This window comes from Passer montanus, unplaced genomic scaffold (genome assembly GCF_014805655.1).
Source record: "Passer montanus isolate IOZ18808 unplaced genomic scaffold, ASM1480565v1 scaffold160, whole genome shotgun sequence".
Classification (NCBI taxonomy): Eukaryota; Metazoa; Chordata; class Aves; order Passeriformes; family Passeridae; genus Passer; species Passer montanus.
The window spans coordinates 66,738-92,906 of record NW_024363161.1 but is presented as its reverse complement, the minus strand read 5'-3'; the positions used below and the strand labels follow the sequence as shown (position 1 = coordinate 92,906).

The window sequence follows — 26,169 nt, the reverse complement described above, 5'->3', positions numbered from 1 at the left end:
CTCTCATGATCATAGTCTTATCCTGGAGAAAGTTGTTGGTTTGGAGGATAATGAGGAGAAAGGGGGACAGAAAAAGATGTTAACCTGTTCTGCTCAGGCTCCAGCAGTGTGGGAGGTGGGGGCTATGACCTCCAGGGCTGCCTGTCCCCAGCCAGGGAGATTTCATCTGAGCTTCCTCCCTAGTGCCAATGGGGATTTGGGGCAAGGGTTTGCCTTGTGTCTTCCCATCTTGTCTTGCTCCATCCCCATCACTGCAGTCATCAAACCCAGGTCTCATCCTGTCCCAGGTCACTCACCTTTCTGTCCTCAGGGCTTCAGAGTGAGGTGGCAGAGCCATGCAAGCATTTTGGGCATTCAGGGCTCCACATCCATTCTCACCTTTCCCTCTCCAGCTCCCCACCGTCACGCAGAGACCCCCAGGAAGATGCCAGGGCTGATTAACTGGGCCACCCTCTCCCGGCTGCCCCTCATTGCGTCCGAGGTGACCTCCTGTGTCAGCGGCTATGCCTTTGGGATGACAGCCCTGCTCACCTACCACAACCCCGATCCCCAGGCTCTGGAAGGCAAGTTTTAAGGAGTGAAGCTTGGCATGGGAACTTTAAAGTCAGGATATGGCAGTGCTGGGTTTCTGTGCATGCCTTCAACCTTTAGATGCTTGTGGGAAACAGAACCAAATGTATCGTGTCCAAGTCTACAACTTTTTAGGTGTGAAAAATCCCACAAGTGGGATTTTTTTCCCACTTGGGAAGTGCCAAGAAGGACCTGGCTGGTGGGTCCAGGGAAGAGGTGGGTGTTGCTGACACTCTTCCTGGCTGGCAGGTCTCTTTGTGTACCCCTTGGACGAGGGCACAACTGTCGTGGGCTTCGAGGCAGCCGTGTCACGGCGCACTGTGACAGTGCAGATCAAAGACAAAGCCAAGATGGATGACACCTACTTCAACAGCTGCAGCCTCCCCCCTGGAAGAGCTGGTGATGGTGAGGGGGTTGAGGGTGTTTTAGGGAGAAAAGGAGGGGAAGGGGAGTGGGGAGGTGACAAGGGTGGCTGGCTGGTGTATGCTGCGGCACCCTCCTTTTAGGAGGCTGAGGGGTTGTGGTGCTTATGCCAGAAGAGTCAGTCTTATCCATCTTGGAAAGCACTGCTGCTTCTGGGCAGCCAAAGGAGTGATGCAGAAGCTGGGGCTCTTTAGAGGAGGCTGATGTGTGCAGTGGTGGCAGCTTTGGGTGTTTGATCCAGGGCTGGAGGTTGTGGGAGGCCTGGAAAGGAGCATTTTTCATGGTTGCAATACTTGGCATGGTCCAATCTCTGTGCAGGAAGGCTTATCATGGATGAGGACCTGGAGAGGATTGTTTTTGTGGCCAACCTGGGCATGATTCCTCCCCTGGAAAGTGTCTCCATCTTCATCAGCACCTCCTCTGAGCTGCAGACACTCCCCAGCGGGGTGGTGAGAGTCCTTCTGCCAGCTGTGTGTGTCCCCAGGGTCTCCCAGGCCAGCCTGGAGAATGCCAGCAGCTTTTCCAGCCACCAGCTCCAAACGTATGGAAAACCACAGGGTGGGCTCTGTCTGGGATTGATCTTGGGGAATGCAGGGCTGAATGAACAGGAGCTGCAGGAGGCTGCAGAGTGGCTGCAGGCTTTACCTCTGGCAGACCTGCAGTTCCTGGGGGGATGGAACATGTTGACAAGGTTTATTTGGATTTATCTCACTGGCAGGGACAAGCACCCCTGTGGATTGGGGAGCCCGGAGCAAGGGAGCAGGTTCTGCCTGACTCAGCTGCTGGACAGTGAGGCCACCAACCCCTTTGAGTATGAGTTCAGCTTCCAGCTGGAGATCCGGGGGCCGTGTTTGCTGGCAGGTAGGAGCACTGGGGCTGTCCTGCTGCACAAGGCTGATTTATCACCTCCCCAAGGCAATGTCCACACTCCTCCTCCTCAGTGTAAATCTGTGTTGGCAACTTAACTGTGCTGGGGTGGATTTACCAGTACAAGGTTGATGCTAATGTGGGTTCCTGTCCTCTACTGCCTTGTCATCCCTTCTCCCTGGTGTTCCCCCATCCTCAATCCCCACTGGCACCTTGATTTCCCTGGCAGGAGTTGAGAGCCCCACACACGAGATCCGAGCAGACGCCGACCCCTCAGCTCGCTCTGCCAAGAGCATCGTGATCACGCTGGCCAACAAACACACCTTCGACAGACCCGTGGAGATCCTGATCCACCCAAGTGGTAGGTGGGCTCTGCTTCCCCTCTGCTGCTCTTGCCCCTTCCTGGGATCTTCATCTGCAGCTCTGGAGACAGCTGGATTAGTGCTGGTTTAGCAAATATTGTCAAGGTTAGGCTTCCCAGGAGGTAATCCTTGTCCCTCTCAGGGTTTTCTGAGCTCTCCAAGCTCACAGGTACTGCTGTTTTCCCAGCCAAGGGTGCCTGCATCTCTGCCAGTCCCAAAGTGTAACCACAGCTGTTCTTCACGCAATTCTCTGCATTTACAGAGCCCCACGTGCCCCACATCTTAATGGAAGAGGGTGACATGACCCCTGCAGAGTATGAACGACACCTGAAGGGGAAGAACGATTTCATTAAAGGCACTAAGAAAGACCCCAGTGCCAAGAAAAAGGTGAGAAACACAAGCTGCAGGTGTTAGCTGAGGCTTTCCATGGACTAGAGCTGAGCTAGATGATTCCATGTTTCCAGCATCAGATATTACACTGTCCCAATGAGACCTGCAGCATCCTCCCTCAGAGAGGGCCTTGTGTGGAGGAAGAGGGGAAAATTCAGCAGTACTGCTGATAAACTGAGAGGGGAAGGAGCCCTGAGATGGTTATTGTGTGTATAATTAGTGCTAGTCTAGCATAGCATAATTAGAGAGGTGCATTGTGATAGCATTAAGGGTATTATAATTATTGCAATGACATAGAATAAAATATTCTTTTAATTGCTCGGTAAATGTTTACTGTTTCTGGGTAGCTGTCAGAGAGAAAGAAGCGATCTTCCTGGGAATAATGAGCTGAACTGAAGACAAGGTAGGAGAGACTTCTCTTTGTTCTGCTGAGCAGCAAAGAGAAAAATATCTGTGCTGGGATTTGTGCCTCGTCTGCCAGCAGTTCTGAAGGAATGAGTGACAGCCCAACTCTTTGGTGTGTCTGGGATCAGCAGAGAGGAGCAGACAGCTCAGAGCCCTCTGGATTTCCAGGGTGGGCGTCTTCCCCTAAGGGACAGGTTGTGCTCGTGTGGCCACAGCTGGGGCTGACAGTGTCAGCTCCTGTTTTACACAGCCAGGGCTCTCCTGTGTGCCCAGGGATGCTCATTTCCCCCTGAACTCCTTCTCCACGTGTCTGATCCTGCGTCCTTCTTGGCAGACATCCCAGACCTGCTGCAGGGGTGCCTCCCTGTGCTGCTAAGATTCCTCCTTTCACCAGAGACTTGTCAACCCTCCTCTCCTCCCTTCCCTTTGCCCCCCACTCTCTCTGGCAGGGCTGGGACTCCGCGGGCGTCTCCTCTAATTGTGTTCAGCGTGTGGCAGGTGGAACGAGATGGAACTCCCACGCTACGCCTCGGATGCCTCCCTAATTATTTCTGCACATTTAGCATGTCAAATTATCTAAGGGGGGATCATTCTGGAGACATTTTCCTGCAGGAAAGCCACCTGTGCCCCAGGAGGACTGGGAAACAACTGCAGGGAGCAGAGAAAATGCCTGGAATAATTGGGGTAGATGATGGGCTGGAATTGCTGCTGCTCAGAACAGGGCACTGGCCACTTCTTGGCTTAAATTAAATTAGCCCAGAAATTTCAGCAGTAAATAATAAGTAATTCTCCTCCCTGCATTTATTATGCAAAAGGCTTGGATGCTGTCAGCTGCAGGTTGGTGGGGATGGATGCACACTAGAATCAACTTTACTCAACAAAATCTGATTAGTTTACTGTAATTGGATAATGGGTGAAGGGGAACAGAAGGGAGGTGAGGAGGTGTTTTCTTTTCTGGCTGACCTGTAGCAGCTCCTCTGAAGCTGTTTACTGAAGATGTGCCTCTAAAATTCCCTCCAGTCAGTGAGAAACCCCCAAAAATGGGCTCATCCTGATCACACAGGAAATTTATGTCATGAGCATGCCAGGGAGTTCTGTGGATAGGTCCAGGGCCACAATTCAATATTTGTACAGAGGCAGCAAGGAACACTCTAGTCTGGAATGCAATAAACTGGAAAAGTTAAAGAAAATAATGTCATATGGCTGGAAGGAAATGGAAATGGAAAAAGGCCTTTGATTTCTCAGCAGCTGATTAGTTTATACCCCATAGCATAGAAGGCAAAGGCAGGAGGATGAGTGGGAGCTTGGCTTATTCCTTGAGTGGGACCTGTCTTTTCACTGGGTCAGAGAAGCTGCACTCTTCAGGCAGAGGAGCTGAAAGCAGAGCTTGTGTGTGTGTGTTGAGCCACAGGGAGTTAGTGAGTTTTAGAAAACAAAGGTTGGTCCTCAGCTCATAGACTGAGGAATGTGACTCATGGCTGGAGAAAACAAGCCCTGTTATCTGGGGTCTGTTTCACTCCCTGTGAAACCAACAGAGAAAAGCAGCCAGAAAGAGGAGAAAAGAGGCAAACAAAGCCCCTGAGGATCGAGCTGCTGTTGAGGAGCTGCTTCCACACTCAGACCCAGGGATGAAAGGCTGTGGTTGGGCTGATGTGGGGTCCTGAAGCTCCTTCCAAAGCAGCTGAGGCCTTGAACCTGTTATTGCTTGATACACGCATAACAGCACATTATACACCCATCACAAGAGGTTTTTGGCAGTTTTATTTTATCCCATTTGTAATGAATACTTGAAATAGAAGGAGAGAAAATGCGGAGAGCCATTGGAGCTGTGTGCAGTGCAGAGATCATGCAGGTTCCTATCGAGCCACGGCCGGAGCAAACGGTTCAGCTTTCCAAAGCCTTTCAATCCCTACAAAGAAAAGTGATAAAAGAAATGGGCAGAAAAAGCAGCAAACCAGAGGTGGCAGGAATGAATTGGAGTGCTGAATGCAGCAGATCAAGGGCTGCATCTCACACTTCATTAGTGAGTGACCATGGAGAAAACCTCTGGTGTGCCTCGGTGGGATGCTATGCTGTGCTAATGAACCAGGTTTTCAGGAAGGATCTAATGAAATGTTTGGAGAATCAGATTTGCAAGGTGCTGGGTAGGGCCAGGTCTTTCGATTTCTTCTCCAGGCTTTTATCTGAGTGTGCAGTTGCTCCCTATAATCCCAGAATGGTTTGGTGGAGAGGACCTTAAAGCTTATCTTGTTCCACCCCTCGCGTGGGCAGGGACACCTTTTGCTATCCCAGCTTGCTCCAAGCCCTGTCCAGCCTGGCCTTGGACACTTGCAGGGATGGTGAATACTGTGGGTGTGGACAGAACAGACCACCCGGATATTGGCCCACCCTGGTGTTGTCATCTCTGAACAAGCAGATTCTGACCCACAAAAGGCCATGCACTTGCATTTTGACCCCTGCTCTGATTCCCCTCAAATTAAAATGGGATGGAGAAATCAATCTCTCAAAATCGGCCTCTGGAGCTGTCTCCTGCTTTCTTTCAGACGGAAATCATCAGGAAGAGGCTGAACAAGGACATCCCCCACCACCCTGTCATCATGCTCAACTTCTGCCCTGACTTGAGGACGGTGCAGCCAGGCCTCCGGAAAGCCCAGGGAGAGTTCATCTTCCTGGTGGACCGCAGTAGGAGCATGAGTGGTGTGAACATCAGCCGTGCCAAGGTACCTGCCTGTCAGCAGGGACGAATGAGAGAGAGCAGTGGGGGTGCTGAGACCATAAGTGTTCATTATCAGGGCATGGGGGGTAATTATGGGCTGTATTTTGGTCATCTCAGCCATGGCGCTTGTTTGGTACCTTGCAACAAGGTACCTCTCCCCTGTTCTCTTCTGCTTCTTCCTATCAGCACATACAATGCAAAATTTTTTTCTTTCCCTCTCTTGCTGGCATGCTTTGTGCACCCCTTTTCCAGTTCTCCCTGTCTCCAGGAGGGCTTTGGGTGATGGCTGCCTAGGAGGAAGCCTCCAGGGAGCTCCAAGGGGAGCGAGGTGCTGACCGTGCATTAGGAGAGGTTTTGCTGATGGGCATCTCTGTGAACCCACAGAAATGATTTAAATATGAGACATCCCTTTTACAAACACAAATGAACACCAGCAGCCTGGTGGATAGTTATGGGAGTTGTGTCGAGAGCTCTGAATAAAAAATAGCACTGTCAGGATATTTTGTGGGTCTGAGGTTCCCCTGTCAGATGTGGCTCTTAGCCAGAGCCAGCCTTGGTGCCCTTGGTCTGTTGAACCTCGTGAGGTTCCCACAGACCCGCTCCTGAACTTGTCCATCTCCTATCACATCTCTTTTCCCATCTGTCTCCAGTTTCCATGGGAACTGCTGAGGAAGGACAGACACCTTCAGCAACAAGGACTGGGATGCTGGGGAGCCTGCAGATGGCTGCGACACATCGCCTGGGATAGGGAGGCTGTTCCCAAGGGGAGCAGGATATCTCTGGGCTTGTACCCCTTTCCCCAGCATCTTTAGAGTCTGAGAATCCACTCTTTTCCCAGAGTGGATTTTTGCATTTCAACTCCCAGCATGGCTGGGTTTGGGCACCACCGTCTCTGCAGCCTCTGTGGAGGCTGGATTGTCTCTTGGGGATGGGGACCTGCAGGGTCAGAGCCCTTCTCTGATTGGTCCTGAGATGGGAACCCCATCTCAGGGGGGCTGTAGAAACAAGAAAAATGCTGTTCCCCTTCAGGAAAAAATATTTTGAGGGAGATCTTGGAGGAGATACCTCAAGGGAGAAACCCACTGTTCCTATTTTGAGTGTCCTGTCCTTGTTTGTCACTCACAGACACCAGGGACCTCACAGCAGGAGCTGTTCTGAGAGGGTTTGGGTGGGTTTTGGTTGGTGGAACCTTCTGCATCATCCTCAACTGGCTGGATGCATGGCATGACAGGTCTTGGAGCTGTGCAGCCTCAGGATGCACTCAGGGATGGGCTGGAAGGGCCCGTGTGGAGCAGGAGGGCCCATGTCCAAAGCAGCTGGAGTGGAAAATTCAGGGATTTAAATTTCCTGCATCCAGTCCCTTTCCTACCCTGATGCAGCCAGGGAGAAGAGCCAGGTTGTGATGGTGCTCGCTGGCAAAACTGCACTAATAACTGGGAATTGACTTTTCTAGAAGCAAACATCCCTCCTTATTGAGTTGCCATATAGCTATGGAGTGCAACAGGATCAAGATCAATATTTACCATAAGAAGCAATAAATCTTTCTGCTTGCTGAAATAGCAAGCAGGCATCGGTTGCCCATTTTGGGAAGTGCTTTAAGAGAAATATTTGGAAATTTGTATTTTTTCCCTTGTAATGAGTTCCAAGATGGGATGTCAGCACTGAGATCTGGAAGAGCCAGCATCCCGGGAGCCATCTGGGAGCAGTGTATAAATATATCCTCGTAGGTTTGAGATAACAGCTTGGATTCAAGTACTCCAGAGCCTGTTAAAGGGCAGCCCTGTTCTTGTACATTATTCCACTGATTTTCAGTGCTCCAGCTCTGTGTTTTTGCTGAGTCTTACAGGCTTTGGGAGCCTGTAAGGAGGAGCTTTTGGGATCCCTGCTGGACCCGGGCAGGGAGTTTGTTGTGTCCCTCTGTGGTCACTTGGTCTTTGCCACTGGTAGGACAACTCAAGGAGGCTGTACTTGCTCGTTTGACCTTGGCAGCTCCTCCAGGGGCTGGCTAGAGGGTTTCTGCTGCCCTCGGCAGACTGGCAGGAGTCTGCCTTGATCAGCATTTAAATAGAACTGAGCTGCTCCTGAACACTTTGCTTTACATTTTGCTTTAAATAAACACTTTGCTTTAAATGGGCCTCCTCTCCTGCCACATAATTGCTCCTACAAGTTCAAGAGCTCCTTAAGCAGCTCTTGCCCAGTTGCTGTGATCACAAGCTCTGTCCTGGACTTGTCCACAATATCACTGTGACAATTCAAGTTGCTCTTGCCTTATGTAAAGCCCAGGAATAGGCACGTTAGATAACCACCTCTGGTAAAGAAAATAGCTTAAATCCGTTGTCTCCCAGTTATTTTAATTGAAGCCAGCTATGAATACAAGAGAATTGGGGATGGGGGAGGCTTTTCCTTTTGTGTAACTTTAAGCTGTTTGTTTATTTTCTGCAAGTTTAGGCATTGAGATGCATTGCGTGTCGCACTTCTCAATTTCACACTCTGCTTCTCACCCACCAGCTCTGTGCTGCAGCACTGTGTTGCCAGCACAAATTGAATCCCTTAAAAACAAACAGAAAAAATTGTTCAGTTCTTTGTTGTCTTTTTTTTCCAAAGACTCCCCATTTTCCTCACTGCTTCAGGTCCCAAATATCATCAAGGGACTTTGAAAAGAGCAGGGTCATATGGAGGCGTGGAAAGAAGCAGTTGGTGTGTTGTCAGGTGAAAGTGGGAATAAGATGGGATGGCTCTGGGCAGAGCTTTTACTGGTGAAGTTGGGGCAGCCAGGGAGGATCCAAGTGTCCTGATGTCTGTTTGCATTCCACCCCTCAGGATGCCCTGCTGGTCATTCTCAAGAGCCTGATGCCAGCATGTCTCTTCAATGTCATTGGGTTTGGATCCACCTTCAAGACCCTCTTTCCTGTCAGCCAGGCCTATTGTGAGGTGGGTGAACCCACAGGTCACAGATTCACAGACTGGTTTGTGTGGGCAGGGATCTTACATGCCATGGGCAAGGACACCTTCCACTGTCCCTGGGTGCTCCCAGCCCCACCAGCCTGGCCTTGGACACTTCCAGGGATCCAGGGGCAGCCACAACTCTGGGTAACCTGTGCCAGGGCCTCAGCACCCTTACAGTAAATACCAAAGCTAACCCTGCCCTTTTTCAGCTTAAAGCTATTCCCACTCGTCCTGTCACCTCAGGCCCTTGTCCAAAGTCCTTCTCCAGCTCTCTTGGAGCCCCTTTAGGCACTGGACGGGGCTTTAAGGTCTCTTCAAAACCTTCCCTTCACCAGGATGAGCAGCCTCAACTCCCTCAGCCTCTCCTATGGCTCTCCTTGGTGCTCAGAGGGTGCTGGTGCTGATGATTCCACTGTTCCTTTGGGCAGGAGAGCCTGCTCATTGCCTGCCAGAGCATCAGGAGGATCCGGGCTGATATGGGCAGCATCAACCTCCTGTCCCCCCTGAAGTGGCTCGTCCGCCAGCCCACCCACAGGGGCCACCCCCGGCTGCTCTTTCTGCTGACAGCCGGGGCCGTCAGCAACACCGGGAAGGTTCTGGAGCTGCTGCGGGACCACTCCTGCTCCACCAGGTACAGACTCACCCCCGCAGGGCCAGAAACCTGGCACAGGCTGGCGTGTGGCTCCCCTCGAGCACAGCTCCATCTCACAGGCGTCCCCACTTCAGAGACAGAGGCAGGAGAGATTGCTGCTATGAGCCATGGGAGAACCTCAAAGGCTTTGGAACGAATCCCAGAAGTTCAGATGCTTTTTAAACAATCAAAAGCAGGATAATTGAGCTGACAACTTCACAGCTCTCGGCTGATGCTTCCTGCTAGGAGAGATTGACACGCCAACAATCTTCCTTGCTTTTTTTGAATTTTTTTTTAAAGCACATCTGGGGCTGGCCCCAGCTGCTTCCAGGCTGGGGCTGTGCAGAATTGAATATGCTGAAAGGCAGCAATGTAAAAAGCAGCTAATTTGTGCACAAGCTCCCAGCCTGGCTCCAGAGCCCTGATCACAGGCTGTTCTGGTTTCTCCTCTGCCTCTTTAAGGGGCACAAAACATGGGGAAAATGTAAGAAATCCTGATTCCTCTTCCATCTCTCAGAGTTTGGAGTTATCAGGGGAGCTGCTCTGTGGGTTTGTAACTGCACAGAGTCTGATTGTTTCCCAGTGTAGAGGGCATCCCACCCTCCCAGCCCTCGCTCTTGCAGAGCTGGAGGGGAGGGTTAGGAGCAATCAGAGCTGGAGCGTGGTCTCGGGTGACCATGGAAGGGAAAGTCCTGGGCATGGCCCATCTTAAAAGAAGATCAGAACCTTATTTAGGAGGGGTGTGAGGCTGGCCTAGGATTTGCAGGCAGCTGAGGATTAAAACCCTCCAAGAGAAAAGCCCCCTGTGCAGATGCAGTTTGCTGCTGAAGGTGCTTTCTTTCTCAGCAATCCACTGCACTGCCCAAATGCCACATCCCACCCATTTTCATCCTCCTGGCTTCCTGGCACATCCTTCCCCATGTAGCACTGCCTTCCCTGCCTGGGCTCCAGCTCAACTTCCAGCCTTCAGCCCAAACCAAATCCGGATTCACAGACCTGGGAGTGGGTGGGGGAGCAGCCTCACCTGCCTTGATCATCCTTCCCTGAGAAAATGTTTATTTTCATTGCAAGCAGAGATAATTACTGGATATTTGGTGCTATTGACCACAGCCAGCAGGGAAAAGAGCTGAACTGAGAGCAAAGCAGCTTGTTTGTGTTTGCAGCAGAGGGGAAGGCTTGAGGTCCTGCTGGGAAGCCCTGAGTGTCACTGCTGAAGGCTGGTCTTTGGGGAAGGGTTTTGGGGTCTGCTGAGAGGAGGGGGCTGACAGTTTATTGAACCCCAGAATGGTTTGGATTGGAAGGGACCTTAAAGCCCATTTCATTCCACCCCCCTGCCACAGGCAGGGACCCCTTCCATAGCCCAGAGTGCTCCAAACCCCCTCCAGCCTGGCCTTGGACACTTCCAGGGATCCAGGGGCAGCCACAGCTTCCCTGGGCACCCTGTGCCAGGGCCACCCTCACAGGGAAGAATTTCTTCCCAATATCCAGTCTAACCCAGCCCTTTTTCAGCTTAAAGCTATTCTCCCTTGTCCTGTCACTCCATGACCATGTCCAGAGTCCTTCTCCAGCTCTCTTGGAGCCCCTTTAGGCACAGGGAGGTTCTCACCCTTCCTGCCACATACCTAAAAGAGGAGCTGTTTTATTCTGTTGGAAATAGCAGTGGGATAAAGCCAGAGGGAATTCTGCCTGAGGGAGTGTGTGAGCTACATGGGGCTGGTGGGTGGCTTTTCCTTTGGACCCTGATTTTCCCTGTCCCTTTGCAGGTGCTACAGCTTTGGTGTGGGGCCAAACGCCTGCAGGAGGCTGGTCCGGGGTCTGGCTGCTGTGTCCAGGGGCGTCTCCGAGTTCCTGGAGGAGGATGAGAGGCTGCAGCCCAAGGTACAGCCCCCACTCCCCCGTGGGGCTGTAAGGGTGCTCTGGTTCAGCGAGGGGGAGGCCACGGCTCCCGGGGGGTTCATTCCCCATCCTGGCCCTGCCTTCCAAACCCCTCTGGCAGCAGGTGGGTGAGCGGAGGGGATGAAAGAGCATCTCCGTGTCCAGCCACCCTCAGAGGGAGCAGAGGGTGTGTTTGCCTCTGCCTGGGCTGCGGGGCTGCAATGCTGCAGCTCTGCCTTCAAAGGCAGCTCTGCCTCAGCTTCGGCGAGGGCAGTGGGACCAGCATCAAAGCAGCCAATTAGTTTTGAAGTCGGGCTCAGCCCTGGCGTTGCTCAGGCGAGAAGGACTCGGGGCTGGAGCGAGAGGAATGCGTTGTGATGGCTTTGCTTATTAAGCTGACTTTAAAGCCTCTCCATTCCCTCTCTCCCCATGAAGAGTAACACTGTGTGCTTCTCCCAGCATGGCTGGGTTTGGGCACCACCGTCTCTGCAGCCTCTGTGGAGGCTGGATTGTCTCTTGGGGATGGGGACCTGCAGGGTCAGAGCCCTTCTCTGATTGGTCCTGAGATGGGAACCCCATCTCAGGGGGGCTGTAGAAACAAGAAAAATGCTGTTCCCCTTCAGGAAAAAATATTTTGAGGGAGATCTTGGAGGAGATACCTCAAGGGAGAAACCCACTGTTCCTATTTTGAGTGTCCTGTCCTTGTTTGTCACTCACAGACACCAGGGACCTCACAGCAGGAGCTGTTCTGAGAGGGTTTGGGTGGGTTTTGGTTGGTGGAACCTTCTGCATCATCCTCAACTGGCTGGATGCATGGCATGACAGGTCTTGGAGCTGTGCAGCCTCAGGATGCACTCAGGGATGGGCTGGAAGGGCCCGTGTGGAGCAGGAGGGCCCATGTCCAAAGCAGCTGGAGTGGAAAATTCAGGGATTTAAATTTCCTGCATCCAGTCCCTTTCCTACCCTGATGCAGCCAGGGAGAAGAGCCAGGTTGTGATGGTGCTCGCTGGCAAAACTGCACTAATAACTGGGAATTGACTTTTCTAGAAGCAAACATCCCTCCTTATTGAGTTGCCATATAGCTATGGAGTGCAACAGGATCAAGATCAATATTTACCATAAGAAGCAATAAATCTTTCTGCTTGCTGAAATAGCAAGCAGGCATCGGTTGCCCATTTTGGGAAGTGCTTTAAGAGAAATATTTGGAAATTTGTATTTTTTCCCTTGTAATGAGTTCCAAGATGGGATGTCAGCACTGAGATCTGGAAGAGCCAGCATCCCGGGAGCCATCTGGGAGCAGTGTATAAATATATCCTCGTAGGTTTGAGATAACAGCTTGCATTCAAGTACTCCAGAGCCTGTTAAAGGGCAGCCCTGTTCTTGTACATTATTCCACTGATTTTCAGTGCTCCAGCTCTGTGTTTTTGCTGAGTCTTACAGGCTTTGGGAGCCTGTAAGGAGGAGCTTTTGGGATCCCTGCTGGACCCGGGCAGGGAGTTTGTTGTGTCCCTCTGTGGTCACTTGGTCTTTGCCACTGGTAGGACAACTCAAGGAGGCTGTACTTGCTCGTTTGACCTTGGCAGCTCCTCCAGGGGCTGGCTAGAGGGTTTCTGCTGCCCTCGGCAGACTGGCAGGAGTCTGCCTTGATCAGCATTTAAATAGAACTGAGCTGCTCCTGAACACTTTGCTTTACATTTTGCTTTAAATAAACACTTTGCTTTAAATGGGCCTCCTCTCCTGCCACATAATTGCTCCTACAAGTTCAAGAGCTCCTTAAGCAGCTCTTGCCCAGTTGCTGTGATCACAAGCTCTGTCCTGGACTTGTCCACAATATCACTGTGACAATTCAAGTTGCTCTTGCCTTATGTAAAGCCCAGGAATAGGCACGTTAGATAACCACCTCTGGTAAAGAAAATAGCTTAAATCCGTTGTCTCCCAGTTATTTTAATTGAAGCCAGCTATGAATACAAGAGAATTGGGGATGGGGGAGGCTTTTCCTTTTGTGTAACTTTAAGCTGTTTGTTTATTTTCTGCAAGTTTAGGCATTGAGATGCATTGCGTGTCGCACTTCTCAATTTCACACTCTGCTTCTCACCCACCAGCTCTGTGCTGCAGCACTGTGTTGCCAGCACAAATTGAATCCCTTAAAAACAAACAGAAAAAATTGTTCAGTTCTTTGTTGTCTTTTTTTTCCAAAGACTCCCCATTTTCCTCACTGCTTCAGGTCCCAAATATCATCAAGGGACTTTGAAAAGAGCAGGGTCATATGGAGGCATGGAAAGAAGCAGTTGGTGTGTTGTCAGGTGAAAGTGGGAATAAGATGGGATGGCTCTGGGCAGAGCTTTTACTGGTGAAGTTGGGGCAGCCAGGGAGGATCCAAGTGTCCTGATGTCTGTTTGCATTCCACCCCTCAGGATGCCCTGCTGGTCATTCTCAAGAGCCTGATGCCAGCATGTCTCTTCAATGTCATTGGGTTTGGATCCACCTTCAAGACCCTCTTTCCTGTCAGCCAGGCCTATTGTGAGGTGGGTGAACCCACAGGTCACAGATTCACAGACTGGTTTGTGTGGGCAGGGATCTTACATGCCATGGGCAAGGACACCTTCCACTGTCCCTGGGTGCTCCCAGCCCCACCAGCCTGGCCTTGGACACTTCCAGGGATCCAGGGGCAGCCACAACTCTGGGTAACCTGTGCCAGGGCCTCAGCACCCTTACAGTAAATAATTTCCTTATAATACCAAATCTAACCCTGCCCTTTTTCAGCTTAAAGCTATTCCCACTCGTCCTGTCACCTCAGGCCCTTGTCCAAAGTCCTTCTCCAGCTCTCTTGGAGCCCCTTTAGGCACTGGACGGGGCTTTAAGGTCTCTTCAAAACCTTCCCTTCACCAGGATGAGCAGCCTCAACTCCCTCAGCCTCTCCTATGGCTCTCCTTGGTGCTCAGAGGGTGCTGGTGCTGATGATTCCACTGTTCCTTTGGGCAGGAGAGCCTGCTCATTGCCTGCCAGAGCATCAGGAGGATCCGGGCTGATATGGGCAGCATCAACCTCCTGTCCCCCCTGAAGTGGCTCGTCCGCCAGCCCACCCACAGGGGCCACCCCCGGCTGCTCTTTCTGCTGACAGCCGGGGCCGTCAGCAACACCGGGAAGGTTCTGGAGCTGCTGCGGGACCACTCCTGCTCCACCAGGTACAGACTCACCCCCGCAGGGCCAGAAACCTGGCACAGGCTGGCGTGTGGCTCCCCTCGAGCACAGCTCCATCTCACAGGCGTCCCCACTTCAGAGACAGAGGCAGGAGAGATTGCTGCTATGAGCCATGGGAGAACCTCAAAGGCTTTGGAACGAATCCCAGAAGTTCAGATGCTTTTTAAACAATCAAAAGCAGGATAATTGAGCTGACAACTTCACAGCTCTCGGCTGATGCTTCCTGCTAGGAGAGATTGACACGCCAACAATCTTCCTTGCTTTTTTTGAATTTTTTTTTAAAGCACATCTGGGGCTGGCCCCAGCTGCTTCCAGGCTGGGGCTGTGCAGAATTGAATATGCTGAAAGGCAGCAATGTAAAAAGCAGCTAATTTGTGCACAAGCTCCCAGCCTGGCTCCAGAGCCCTGATCACAGGCTGTTCTGGTTTCTCCTCTGCCTCTTTAAGGGGCACAAAACATGGGGAAAATGTAAGAAATCCTGATTCCTCTTCCATCTCTCAGAGTTTGGAGTTATCAGGGGAGCTGCTCTGTGGGTTTGTAACTGCACAGAGTCTGATTGTTTCCCAGTGTAGAGGGCATCCCACCCTCCCAGCCCTCGCTCTTGCAGAGCTGGAGGGGAGGGTTAGGAGCAATCAGAGCTGGAGCGTGGTCTCGGGTGACCGTGGAAGGGAGAGTCCTGGGCATGGCCCATCTTAAAAGAAGATCAGAACCTTATTTAGGAGGGGTGTGAGGCTGGCCTAGGATTTGCAGGCAGCTGAGGATTAAAACCCTCCAAGAGAAAAGCCCCCTGTGCAGATGCAGTTTGCTGCTGAAGGTGCTTTCTTTCTCAGCAATCCACTGCACTGCCCAAATGCCACATCCCACCCATTTTCATCCTCCTGGCTTCCTGGCACATCCTTCCCCATGTAGCACTGCCTTCCCTGCCTGGGCTCCAGCTCAACTTCCAGCCTTCAGCCCAAACCAAATCCGGATTCACAGACCTGGGAGTGGGTGGGGGAGCAGCCTCACCTGCCTTGATCATCCTTCCCTGAGAAAATGTTTATTTTCATTGCAAGCAGAGATAATTACTGGATATTTGGTGCTATTGACCACAGCCAGCAGGGAAAAGAGCTGAACTGAGAGCAAAGCAGCTTGTTTGTGTTTGCAGCAGAGGGGAAGGCTTGAGGTCCTGCTGGGAAGCCCTGAGTGTCACTGCTGAAGGCTGGTCTTTGGGGAAGGGTTTTGGGGTCTGCTGAGAGGAGGGGGCTGACAGTTTATTGAACCCCAGAATGGTTTGGATTGGAAGGGACCTTAAAGCCCATTTCATTCCACCCCCCTGCCACAGGCAGGGACCCCTTCCATAGCCCAGAGTGCTCCAAACCCCCTCCAGCCTGGCCTTGGACACTTCCAGGGATCCAGGGGCAGCCACAGCTTCCCTGGGCACCCTGTGCCAGGGCCACCCTCACAGGGAAGAATTTCTTCCCAATATCCAGTCTAACCCAGCCCTTTTTCAGCTTAAAGCTATTCTCCCTTGTCCTGTCACTCCATGACCATGTCCAGAGTCCTTCTCCAGCTCTCTTGGAGCCCCTTTAGGCACAGGGAGGTTCTCACCCTTCCTGCCACATACCTAAAAGAGGAGCTGTTTTATTCTGTTGGAAATAGCAGTGGGATAAAGCCAGAGGGAATTCTGCCTGAGGGAGTGTGTGAGCTACATGGGGCTGGTGGGTGGCTTTTCCTTTGGACCCTGATTTTCCCTGTCCCTTTGCAGGTGCTACAGCTTTGGTGTGGGGCCAAACGCCTGCAGGAGGCTGGTCCGGGGTCTGGCTGCCGTGTCCAGGGGCGTCTCCGAGTTCCTGGAGGAGGATGAGAGGCTGCAGCCCAAGGTACAGCCCCCACTCCCCCGTGGGGCTGTAAGGGTGCTCTGGTTCAGCGAGGGGGAGGCCACGGCTCCCGGGGGGTTCATTCCCCATCCTGGCCCTGCCTTCCAAACCCCTCTGGCAGCAGGTGGGTGAGCGGAGGGGATGAAAGAGCATCTCCGTGTCCAGCCACCCTCAGAGGGAGCAGAGGGTGTGTTTGCCTCTGCCTGGGCTGCGGGGCTGCAATGCTGCAGCTCTGCCTTCAAAGGCAGCTCTGCCTCAGCTTCGGCGAGGGCAGTGGGACCAGCATCAAAGCAGCCAATTAGTTTTGAAGTCGGGCTCAGCCCTGGCGTTGCTCAGGCGAGAAGGACTCGGGGCTGGAGCGAGAGGAATGCGTTGTGATGGCTTTGCTTATTAAGCTGACTTTAAAGCCTCTCCATTCCCTCTCTCCCCATGAAGAGTAACACTGTGTGCTTGAAATCTGGCATAGAGATGGCTCTGTCCCCTGGTGAATGCAGAGCCCAGCCTGTCACCTGCTGCTTGAATGAACCCAGGGAGAATTGGGTCTTTAGCTCCTGAACATCTCCAAAAAGCCAGCTCCTACCTTCTTGATCTCTCAAGGAAGAGTTCAGCAGCTCCACCCTCTGCAGGAGCCTGGAGCACACAAAAACCTCTCTAAGACAGAATAGCATCAACATTTCTGATGTAAATTAAAAGCAAAGACAGTGAAGAGAGAGGTGTTTAATAAGAGCTATTAATAAGAGCTTTGCAGGCTGTGCAGCTCGGTGCCTTCAGCAGTCTGAGGCGTCAATTAATGGTCTTATAAAACACAGCCTGGTGTGTCTTCCCAAGCCTGTGAAAAAGCAGGGAACAATAGGGAATATTTGCGCTGTTCTGTCTCTGAATCTGGTGTTCAGTTCCCTGGGTGTGCAGGGAAGCTTGTGTAGATGGCTCCATGGGAGATTTGTCCATGAGGTATTCACGAATATTGGTCTTCTCCACGCGTGTAACTGACAGATCTCTGGCAGCAGCTTGTGCCAGCAATGAGCTGGTCCAAAAATATCAGTGTGTGAGTGCTGGGCTCGGGACAAGGGCTGGGGCTGGGGCTCAGACCACTGAAGGCTGACAGCATTTCCTGGGTGCTAGAGGGGAGCAGGGAATGCTGCCTCGCATCAGAGAAAAATCCCTCAGGCCAATAGCTCCCTCCTTGCTCTGGGCTGGCAGCGTGTGTGAGATCAGCCCTGTGCTCCATCGCTATCTGCTCAGGGTAAAAAATCATGGAATCATGGAGTCATTTAGGTTGGAAAAGACCAACCATTAACCCAGCTCTGTCAGGTATAACTGTGCCAAGGAGATGGGGGTGCTGTGATGGACATCAGAGTAGACTAAGAGGAAGCAGACTGTCAGGAGAGGGTAGGAATCAGCTGATGGGATTGTTTGAGGGAATGTTCCCCTTCCCTGCAGCACATGGCATGTGTACCATGGCTCCCACTGCGTCCAGCTGGTGTTGAACCTCTCCCCCTGCCCTTTGCAGATGGTCAGGTCACTGAAGAAGGCGATGGCGCCGGTCCTGAGTGATGTGTCCGTGGAGTGGGTCTTTCCTGAGAGCACCGAGGTCTTGGTGTCCCCTGTCAGCAGCAGCTGCCTGTTCCCTGGTGACCGCCTGGTCAGCTACGGTGTCATCTGCGACACCTCCCCGTACCTCTCCAACCCCAGATCTGTGAGTCTGCGGGGCTGTCCCAGCAGCGGGGGCTGTTGGGGTGTACTCAAGAGTCTTGGCTCTGTGCATGGTCAGGGAGTGTCTCCTGCTTCCCAGCTGTGTCCTTAAGGGAGGTGATGGTGGGGCTTTGGGGGGCAGTAGTGGCTAAGGATGCTGGTGCAGCCTGTCTCAGCTGGGAGCCCGTGGACAGACATGGTGGTGGGATTGTTCCCTCTCTGTGCTTCCCCCCAGGACAAGAGGCGGCAGTACAGCACGATGCATTCCCAGGAGTCGGGCAGCTCTGTTTTCTTTCACTCCCAGGAGGAGGGAGCAAGCTTGGAGAGCTGGAACCACTCCAGAGACTCGGAGGGGTCCTGCCCCGCCGAGTGCTCCCCTGAGCACCTGGGCGTGGGCAGAGATCCCGGGGCAGAGTCGGACACGGACACGGGTCAGATTTTCCTCTGTACATGGTGGGGGGTGATGCCCCTGTCTCTCTAATCAAGCTCCTGTCGCTGCTCCCCCCATTTTTTTTGCCTGATTTACACATGTCTTCAGCTGCAAAGAGCTGGAGGAGTTTGCAGGAGAGATGACAGATCTCCTGAGGCTTGAGCAAGTCTGTTTGGTTTGGATGTTTCATCCAAACCTGTCAGGAAATCAAGGGAAGCCCTGGTGAGCTGGGTTCCCTGGAGATTTTCAAAGCAGCTTTAGTTTTGGCCACATAATTATTTACAAGCTTCCCAAGCGGTGTGAGGAGGAGTGGAGTGAGCAAATAGATAGCTCTGCTAGACCATCCCCGTACCTGCAAAGCAGCTTCCCAGTCAGGAGAGGGGGACAATGGATCCAAAGCCTTCTCCCCAGGGTGTCACTCCTCCCCACCACGGCCTGGCTGGGTGTTTGTTTCAGCAGCATGTGGCATAAAGCAGCTGGTTGCACCCTGGAGCTGGGGAAACCTCTGTTACTCATGGGATGTTCTTCCCTTTTATTCCAAGAGGATCTGTACTGTGCATCCCCTCAAACTTGTCAAAAGCAATGAGAAATCATGTCTTTCCAAGGCAAATTTGAGACTTGTTCTGACAGGAGCGTGTCTGCACTAATTAAATTTCATTAGTAAACCTTTTGTCTTCTCCAGGGAGGTTTGGGGAAATGCAGTCAGGCTTTTTTTGGCTGAAAACTCCTCAGACAAAACCTTCCCAACCTGCTCTCTTGACATCCCCAGGAATTTTCTGTTTCTGTTTCCTTCTGTGGTTTCGTTGCTTTGCTTAAAACTTTGCAGGGCTGAGTGTGGCCCCCTGAGCTTTGGCAGGACCTTGGCGAGGGCTCCCTGCCTCCACTGTGAGCCAGGGGGTGGTGCTGGCTGATCCCACTGTGGAGGGAGCTGATCCTCTCTCCCACCTCAGGAAAGGACGTGCAGGCTCTGTCCAGGCGGCGGGCGTACAGCACCACCCAAATCTCCGAGCACGAGCCTCGCAGGAAGGTGCCCACAGCCAGCGACCCTGGCACAGCCCTGGTGAAAAACCCCCTGAGGAAAACCCACCTGCAGGACCTGCAGCAGCTCAGCCCCGAGCCCTGCCAGGTGGATTTCCAGGTAGGTGATCCCCCAAGAGGCTTTGCCTTCAGGTGGGACCAGCAAGGAGAAGGAGGAAAATATCAGGTGGATAAGAGCCTGAAGGAAAGGGCCTGACTCACACTGGCCCTAAAATATTGTTACAGGTATAGATAGTAGATACAGCTCTGCAGCACATCCCAAACACTGGGGAAATGAGCCAAGCATGGAGCAGAGTGCCATCCTGATATCCCAGAGCAGTCCCTCCCCATGGGAACATGCTTTTCCCCTGCTCCCCTTCCCCTTAGCAGCCTGTGCTTCGCCTTGCTGCTGCTCTGGTCCTTCTTACCTCCCTACAATTTAGGATTCAAACCTGCCCATGGCTATGGCACTTCTGTGCCTGGCAGGGAAAAGGAATTCATGCCAAAGCGGATTCCCAGCTGGATCCATTGCCTTGCACAGCACTGGGATGAGATGTGAACCTGTGTGATGATACATCTGCTGAACAGGGTTTTGTCCCCTATCTGCAGCAGGTGGAATCTGGGCAGATTTTTCAGCTATCTTTGGGAAGGATAGGGATAGTTTTCTCTCATCCTTGGCATTGCTGGGATGCTCTGCTCTGCAATCAGCATCTGCAGGGCTGGGAGGACCAGCAGCACTTGTGTTCCCATGGAAACACCGAGTGGGATGTCGTGGACTTTCATTTCCCCTCGGCTGTGGGTTAGAGATCACTGGGTGAGGGCTGGGAGGGGAGATAGGGGGCAAAGGGGAAAGCAGGGCCAGGGCTCCAGAGGGAGGGATGAGACCTACTGCCCTCAGTAGTGAGGGTGGTGAACAGCATCAGTGACCAAGAACAAGCAGGTTTTAGGGGTACTGGCAACATTCCCTGTATTGGGAAGGGCCCCAGAGCATCTCCTGCCTTTGGTGTGCAAGCAGGGGTGGAACTGACTCCCTTCTGGGGGGCAGTAAATGGTTAACAGCATGCAGCCTGCTCTTAATTAAATGCAGCCTGGTTTTGCTATCCCTCCTGCTGCCAGGGCTCCCAGCAGCTCTCCCAGCTCCCAGTCCTGCTGCCAGGGCTTGACATTTTCAGGGGTGTGAAGCCGAGCCCTCAGCTCATCTCCACGCTTGCCATGCTGGGAAGGAAAGGTCAGCACCAGCCACGGGCAGCTTAAACCCCCAGCTCCATTCCCAGCTGGCTTCCTCTGGCTGGGAGGAGAGCCCGGGCAGGAGAAGGAGCAGGTTTGGAACAGAAAGGGTCTGGCAGGATGTGTCAATATTAGCTTGGTAAATCATGCCTGGAGCCACCTGGCTCCCAGTTTTGCTGGTGGTGTCATAGAACAACAAAATTTAGGTGGTGGTGGTGGAGGTCATATATGTCTGTCACTCAGAGGAAGTATCCTTCCATCCACCACTTTCTACCACCTCTGTTTCTTGCTGGTGATACCCTAGGAATATAGAGTCTGTCTGTTTTAGATGGATCTTCCCACAGCCCTGGGGAAAGGGATGAAACCCAGACCTTGCAGAGGGGAGCATCTCTGTGGAATGTGGCACCAGAGGTGCTGGAGTGGGGGATTCATGTCTCCTGAAAGTGGAGAAACAGTCTTAAAAAAAAAAAAGAAAAAAAAAGATAAAAAGATAAAAATTCCTTTCTCCCATCCCCTGCACCTCTCTCCTTTCGTTACTAAGCAACTGGTCCTTGATCTTTCTGTCTCTCTTCTTTTCTTTGGTTCCCAAGTGAAGTCATTAAAATGTCTGGAGGGATGAAACTCATATTTCACCTTCTGTATGTCTGGGGAAGGAGCCTGTGGGGCCAGGTCCCTTGGGGACACCCCAAGATCTGGTGGAGAGCTTTGTCTGGGCACAGATCTCAGCCAGGGATGGGCAGAGGGAGGGACCTGTATGATTGCATCCCTCCTAGGGGTCGGGCAGGGAGCAGATGGGATCAGAGGGGACAGAGCAGGTCTGTGCAGGGAGCAGACAGGAACAGAGGGCACAGAGCAGGTCTGTGCCATTGGCTGCAGCCGGCTCCAGCCCGAACATCTGCTCTGTTCGCAGCCCCTCCCGGCCATCCCGCATGCCTCTGCCGCCAGGATCCGTGGCACAGGCGCCCGGCGCCCTGCCCTGCTCCAGCACAGCTGTGTGTCCTTCTGCCAGGACACCGCCCCCCCGGCGCTGCCGGACGGGCTGCAGGAAGCCCCGGCAAGGGGCTCGGAAGCACTTGGGGCCATCAGGAGCCTGCACTCCTCATCGGACAGCCGGAGCCCCGGGGATCTGGGTGAGTGGGAGAGGGGAGGCATGGCCAGCCTCACCTGTCCGTGCCAGCTCTGGTGGCATTGCATCACGCCCCGTGCCACCGTGTGAAAATTGGGAAGGATTAATTACGGTTTTGTGGTGCCAGTGGGGAATTCAGCTCCCAGGAGGTGATTAATGATCCTCCTCTCCCCTCTCTGCAGAGTCTGCCCAGCATCCATCCCTCACTTTTGAGACAGAGACCTCCTCTGACTGGGAGCCCCAGGACCTGGATGTGGGCGCTGCCTGTGGCTCCCCACGCTCCCCCAGGACCCTCTGCAAGGCAGTGGTGAAGGGCCTGAGGAACAACGAGCCTGTGCAGTGGGAAGTCACGTTTGATATCCACCCTCTGTTCCGTGAGCGGGAGAGCCAGGAGGATGGTGACACTGACCTGTGGAGTGAGACCTTCCACCACCTGGCAGCCAAGTCACTCATCCAGGACTTGGAGCAGCTCGCCGACAGGGAGTGTGAAATCGAGCATGGTAATGCACAGCTGGCTGCAGGCAGACCCTGCCCGGCCTCAGGAGGGCTTTCCAGCAGTCTCAGCAGCCTCTGGAGTGAAAACAAAAGCTGCTGGTGGTGAAATATTAGGGAATGTCTCACACATCTCCCAAATAACAGCCCCCTTCAGCTGCCTTGTGCTCTTCTGCTTCTCCAGCCTTGCTGCACATGATCATTCCTGAGCTCATGCTCCTTCCCACTCCTCAGAAGCAGGGTTGGACTTGATGGTCCTTGAGGGTCCCTTCTAACTCAGTATGTTCCAAGATTCTGTGATCCCTCTGCTTCATGCATGAGGTGATTTTTAAGGAGTTAGTTACTTGGAGCTGGGAAGTGGCAGCAGCCACACATCACTGCCCTAGGCCACACATGTCCATGGGCCATGTCAACCCTGTCCTCCATGAAGCACATCTGGGCTTGTAAAATAAGAGCAGCAGTAGCAGTAGGCAGAGTTTAGAGAGATAAAGCGATACAGCCCCTGCTGGGCATGGATCCCCAGCATGGAGGTGGGTCTGGGAGCTGGGTGTGAGGGGTGGGGAGCCCCTGGGGCCGTGACTCTGAGCCCGCTGTCCCTCCCGCGGCAGGGTCGGGGCGGCGGTTCCAGCTCAGCGCTGTCCACACCAGCAAGGCCTGCAACATCATCAGCAAGTACACGGCCTTCGTGCCCGTGGACCTGAGCACCAGCTCCTACCTGCCCACCCTGGTGCAGTACACCCACACAGGTATGTGGGGCTGGCACAGGGGTGGAACCTTGTCTGGGCAGGGAAGGGGTCACTGGGGAACTTCTCTCAGGGCAAACCCTATGAACCTGCAGTGCAGTTTGGCACCAGATTCATACCCAAGGCCGTGGCCAAGCTCTTGGTGGCACAAACCTTTTCTGGTGGCCAGGGAAAAGGTCTTCTCTGAGGTCTGGATACTCAGAGATGACCAGAGAATCACATGATGTTTTGGGTTGCAAGAGACCTTAATGCTCATCCTATTCCACCCCCTGCCACCATCTCCACTATCCCAGGCTACTCCAAGCTCTGTCCATCCTGGCCTTGGACACTTCCATGGAGGGACCAGCCACAGCTTCTCTGGGCAACCTGTGCCAGGGCCTCACCACCCTCATATCAAAGAATTTCTTTCCAATAGCCCATCAAAGCCTATTCTCTTCCAGTTTGAAGGCATTACTCCTTGTCCTGTCACTCCAGTTCCTGACCAAGCTCATTCTGTGGTTTCATTGCCACTGTGTGTGTGCCAGTCCCTCTCTAACACTGGCCATTCTCTTCTCTCGTGCCAAGGGGCAACATCCAAGCAAGGCAACCAGAGGAAACAGAAGAGTTCAGGAAGCAGAAGGCATCGTGGCTGTTCCCCTGGACGTCCTCAGTCAGCATGTGGCCAGAATGGAGACTACAGATTTAACAGCAGGAGTAAGATTGCCTGGGCTTTTATCTCCTTCCTGGTGTTAGAGATCTCAGTGGCTTGGGACTCCTTCTCTGGTCTTTCTAAATTCTGCCTTCCCCTTTGCATACGGTGCTCATCAGACACGTGTCAGGCTGGGGCTCATCTCCTTGAATGGTGAGGAAGCTTTCCCCCAAAGCCCTGAAATGGCAGGTGGTGCTGCTGACAGCGCTCGGGAGTTAATTGGCAGCCATACCGTGGGTAACACGAAGGATGAAACGAGTGTAATTGGAGGCAGGGGGGGATGTGAGACACTCACTTGTCACCAAATCCTCCACTAATGAAGACGAGTTGGATTGGACCTTGTCTGGCACTGTCAGAGCCAGAGCTGAATTAACAGAGCCCCAAAGAGGCTCATTAACCCCATCGTGCCGTGGGAGGGAAGGTGCTGGTTTTGGCTGGGTGCTGTTGCTGATGTAGTTCCTCGGTTGCAGATGCTGAGGAGAGCAGCCCCTCGCCCTCCAGCACCCCGTCCTCGTCTGCCTGGGAGCGCTGCCGTGTCCCTGAAGGTAGGGAAAGAGCTGCTGCCACTTGGTGCAGCTCCATTCAGTCCGTGGTCTGGGCTTCTGCTGAGTTTTGGGGAATTTTATAAAAATTTATGACCTAAAACTAGGCTTGTGAGCACAGGGCCTGACTCATTCTGAGGTGCAAAGGATGGAACCTGATGTGGTTTTTGGTATAAATCTCCCTCAGGTTCATTTTTAAGAGGTATTGGAATTTTTATTATACATATAGGAAAATTGAGGCAAGGGGAGAAAGAAGAGTTTTGCCAAAGATTCAGCAGCCAAACAAGCCCATTTCCCAGGACCTTGACTCTGCTCTCTTTTGCTCCCCTGTAGCACCTTGTAACCCCAGCACTGTGTTTCTCCCCAGGGTCTCTCCACAGCCTGTCTGCTTCCTCTGCACAAGCCCAAAAATCCATTGAGAGGCTCTTTGCTGCCAGGTATGAGCCAGCTCAACCTTCTTCTGACCTCAGCAGGTGCCTTTCCCCTGTGTGGGTCTGATGTGAACACAAGCCAGGGGGAGAGGAGGGACCCCCAAGGATAGCAGCTGGAGCTGGGGCGAAGAGTGGTGCCAGTGTCTGGGGAGCAGAGATGATTTTGGAGGGGAGGGTGGGTGTCAGGATGAGCACAGAGGTCACAGACACCTTTTCATTGTTTCACAGGCTGACCCTCAATAAAACCATGCTGCTGGTTCGAGCTGCCAAAGGCTTCATGAGTAAATCTCCAAGCAGAGGGAGCAAAGCCAGCTCTGAGGGTGACAGTGAGAGCATGGACTACCTTCCCCTGGTGAGCAGCTCCTCCCTGGGTCTTGTTGGGGTTGTGTGGTCACTGCAGGGGAGCAGAGGAGGATCCCCCCAAATCTTCCTCCCGCTGTCTCTGACAACCACATCCAGTGACCTGCTCAGAGATGGACAGCTGTTTCATCCATGCTTGCCTTTTTCCTGAGGTACCCAAAAGTGGTTGGTGCCAGAGCTTCCCTTTGTGCCCGCCATCCCTTGCAGGTGTCCCTGCAGCTGGCCTGCGGTGCCTTCCTTCTGAACTCAGCCTTCTGCGACGCCGTCAACATCCCCATGGAGAAGCTGAAGCGGACGTCGCCCTTCGCCTGCCACCGCCTGTCCCTCAGCCCCTCGGGCTCGTACAGCACCCAGAGGAGCAGTCCCTCCTCGGAGCACCGGCTCCTGAGCCGCGCCCAGCCGCTGCCGGGCCCCAGCGGGCCGGGGCAGGGCCGGGCCGGGGCAGCGGTGCCGGAGGACACGGGCCGCCTGCGGCTCCTGTCGGGCAGCGCGGCCGAGAGCGCCTGCAGGGCCCTGCAGGCCGAGAGGGAGCCGCGGGCCCCGGCCATCACCATCCGCAGCTTCTCCTCCCCCGCCGGCAGCGGCCGGGGCTGGGACACCGCCGGCTCCGAGCTGCAGGCTGTGCTCTCGGCCGCGGAGCTGCAGCAGCAGACGGAGCCCGAGGGGATGCTGTGGGCCACGGCCGTGGCCCTGGCCTGGCTGGAGCACAGCTCGGCCTCCTACTTCATCGAGTGGGAGCTGGTGGCTGCCAAAGCCAGCCTGTGGCTGAGCGGGCAGGACTTCCCGGAGGGATCCAGCCTGGCCGCGGTGAGGGCTGCAGCCCAGCAGCTCTTTGTGCTGCTCCGTCACTGGGACGAGAACCTGGAGTTCAACCTGCTGTGCTACAACCCAGGCAGTGTGTAAGAGGAGGAGGAGGGAGGCTTGGGCAGATCAGTGAGGACACAGGCAGGGATCTATCCTTAAGGAAATGCCTCCAAGGAGCTCAACTCCTCTGCTGCAGGGATGTGTGTGTTTATTAGAGCAAACCCTGCAAACAGAGCAGCCTGGGCAAAGTCCTGCACTCAGCAGTCAGGATTTTGCCCTGGAAGGGAACCTACCACTGCCTGCTGTAGATGCTTTTTATTTTCAACTAGATCAGCACTTCCAGCTACAGCAGTTCCCTCTGATTCTGGTTTC

At 53.4% G+C, this 26,169-nt stretch overlaps 1 protein-coding gene across 1 annotated transcript; it reads left to right on the top strand.

The window, feature by feature from the left end:
- Positions 1-424: 424 nt before the first annotated feature.
- Positions 425-25,896, top strand: VWA5B1 (von Willebrand factor A domain containing 5B1). Its single transcript, XM_039703156.1, has 21 exons — positions 425-563; positions 820-975; positions 1,312-1,534; positions 1,685-1,854; positions 2,090-2,221; positions 2,485-2,609; positions 5,561-5,737; positions 8,554-8,664; positions 9,108-9,310; positions 11,074-11,188; positions 17,756-17,941; positions 18,173-18,368; positions 19,318-19,505; positions 21,522-21,741; positions 21,920-22,237; positions 22,838-22,975; positions 23,537-23,665; positions 24,131-24,205; positions 24,570-24,639; positions 24,862-24,985; positions 25,201-25,896. The coding sequence occupies exons 1-21, from the start codon at positions 425-427 to the stop codon at positions 25,894-25,896; spliced, it is 3,891 nt and encodes a 1,296-aa protein (XP_039559090.1).
- Positions 25,897-26,169: the final 273 nt, after the last annotated feature.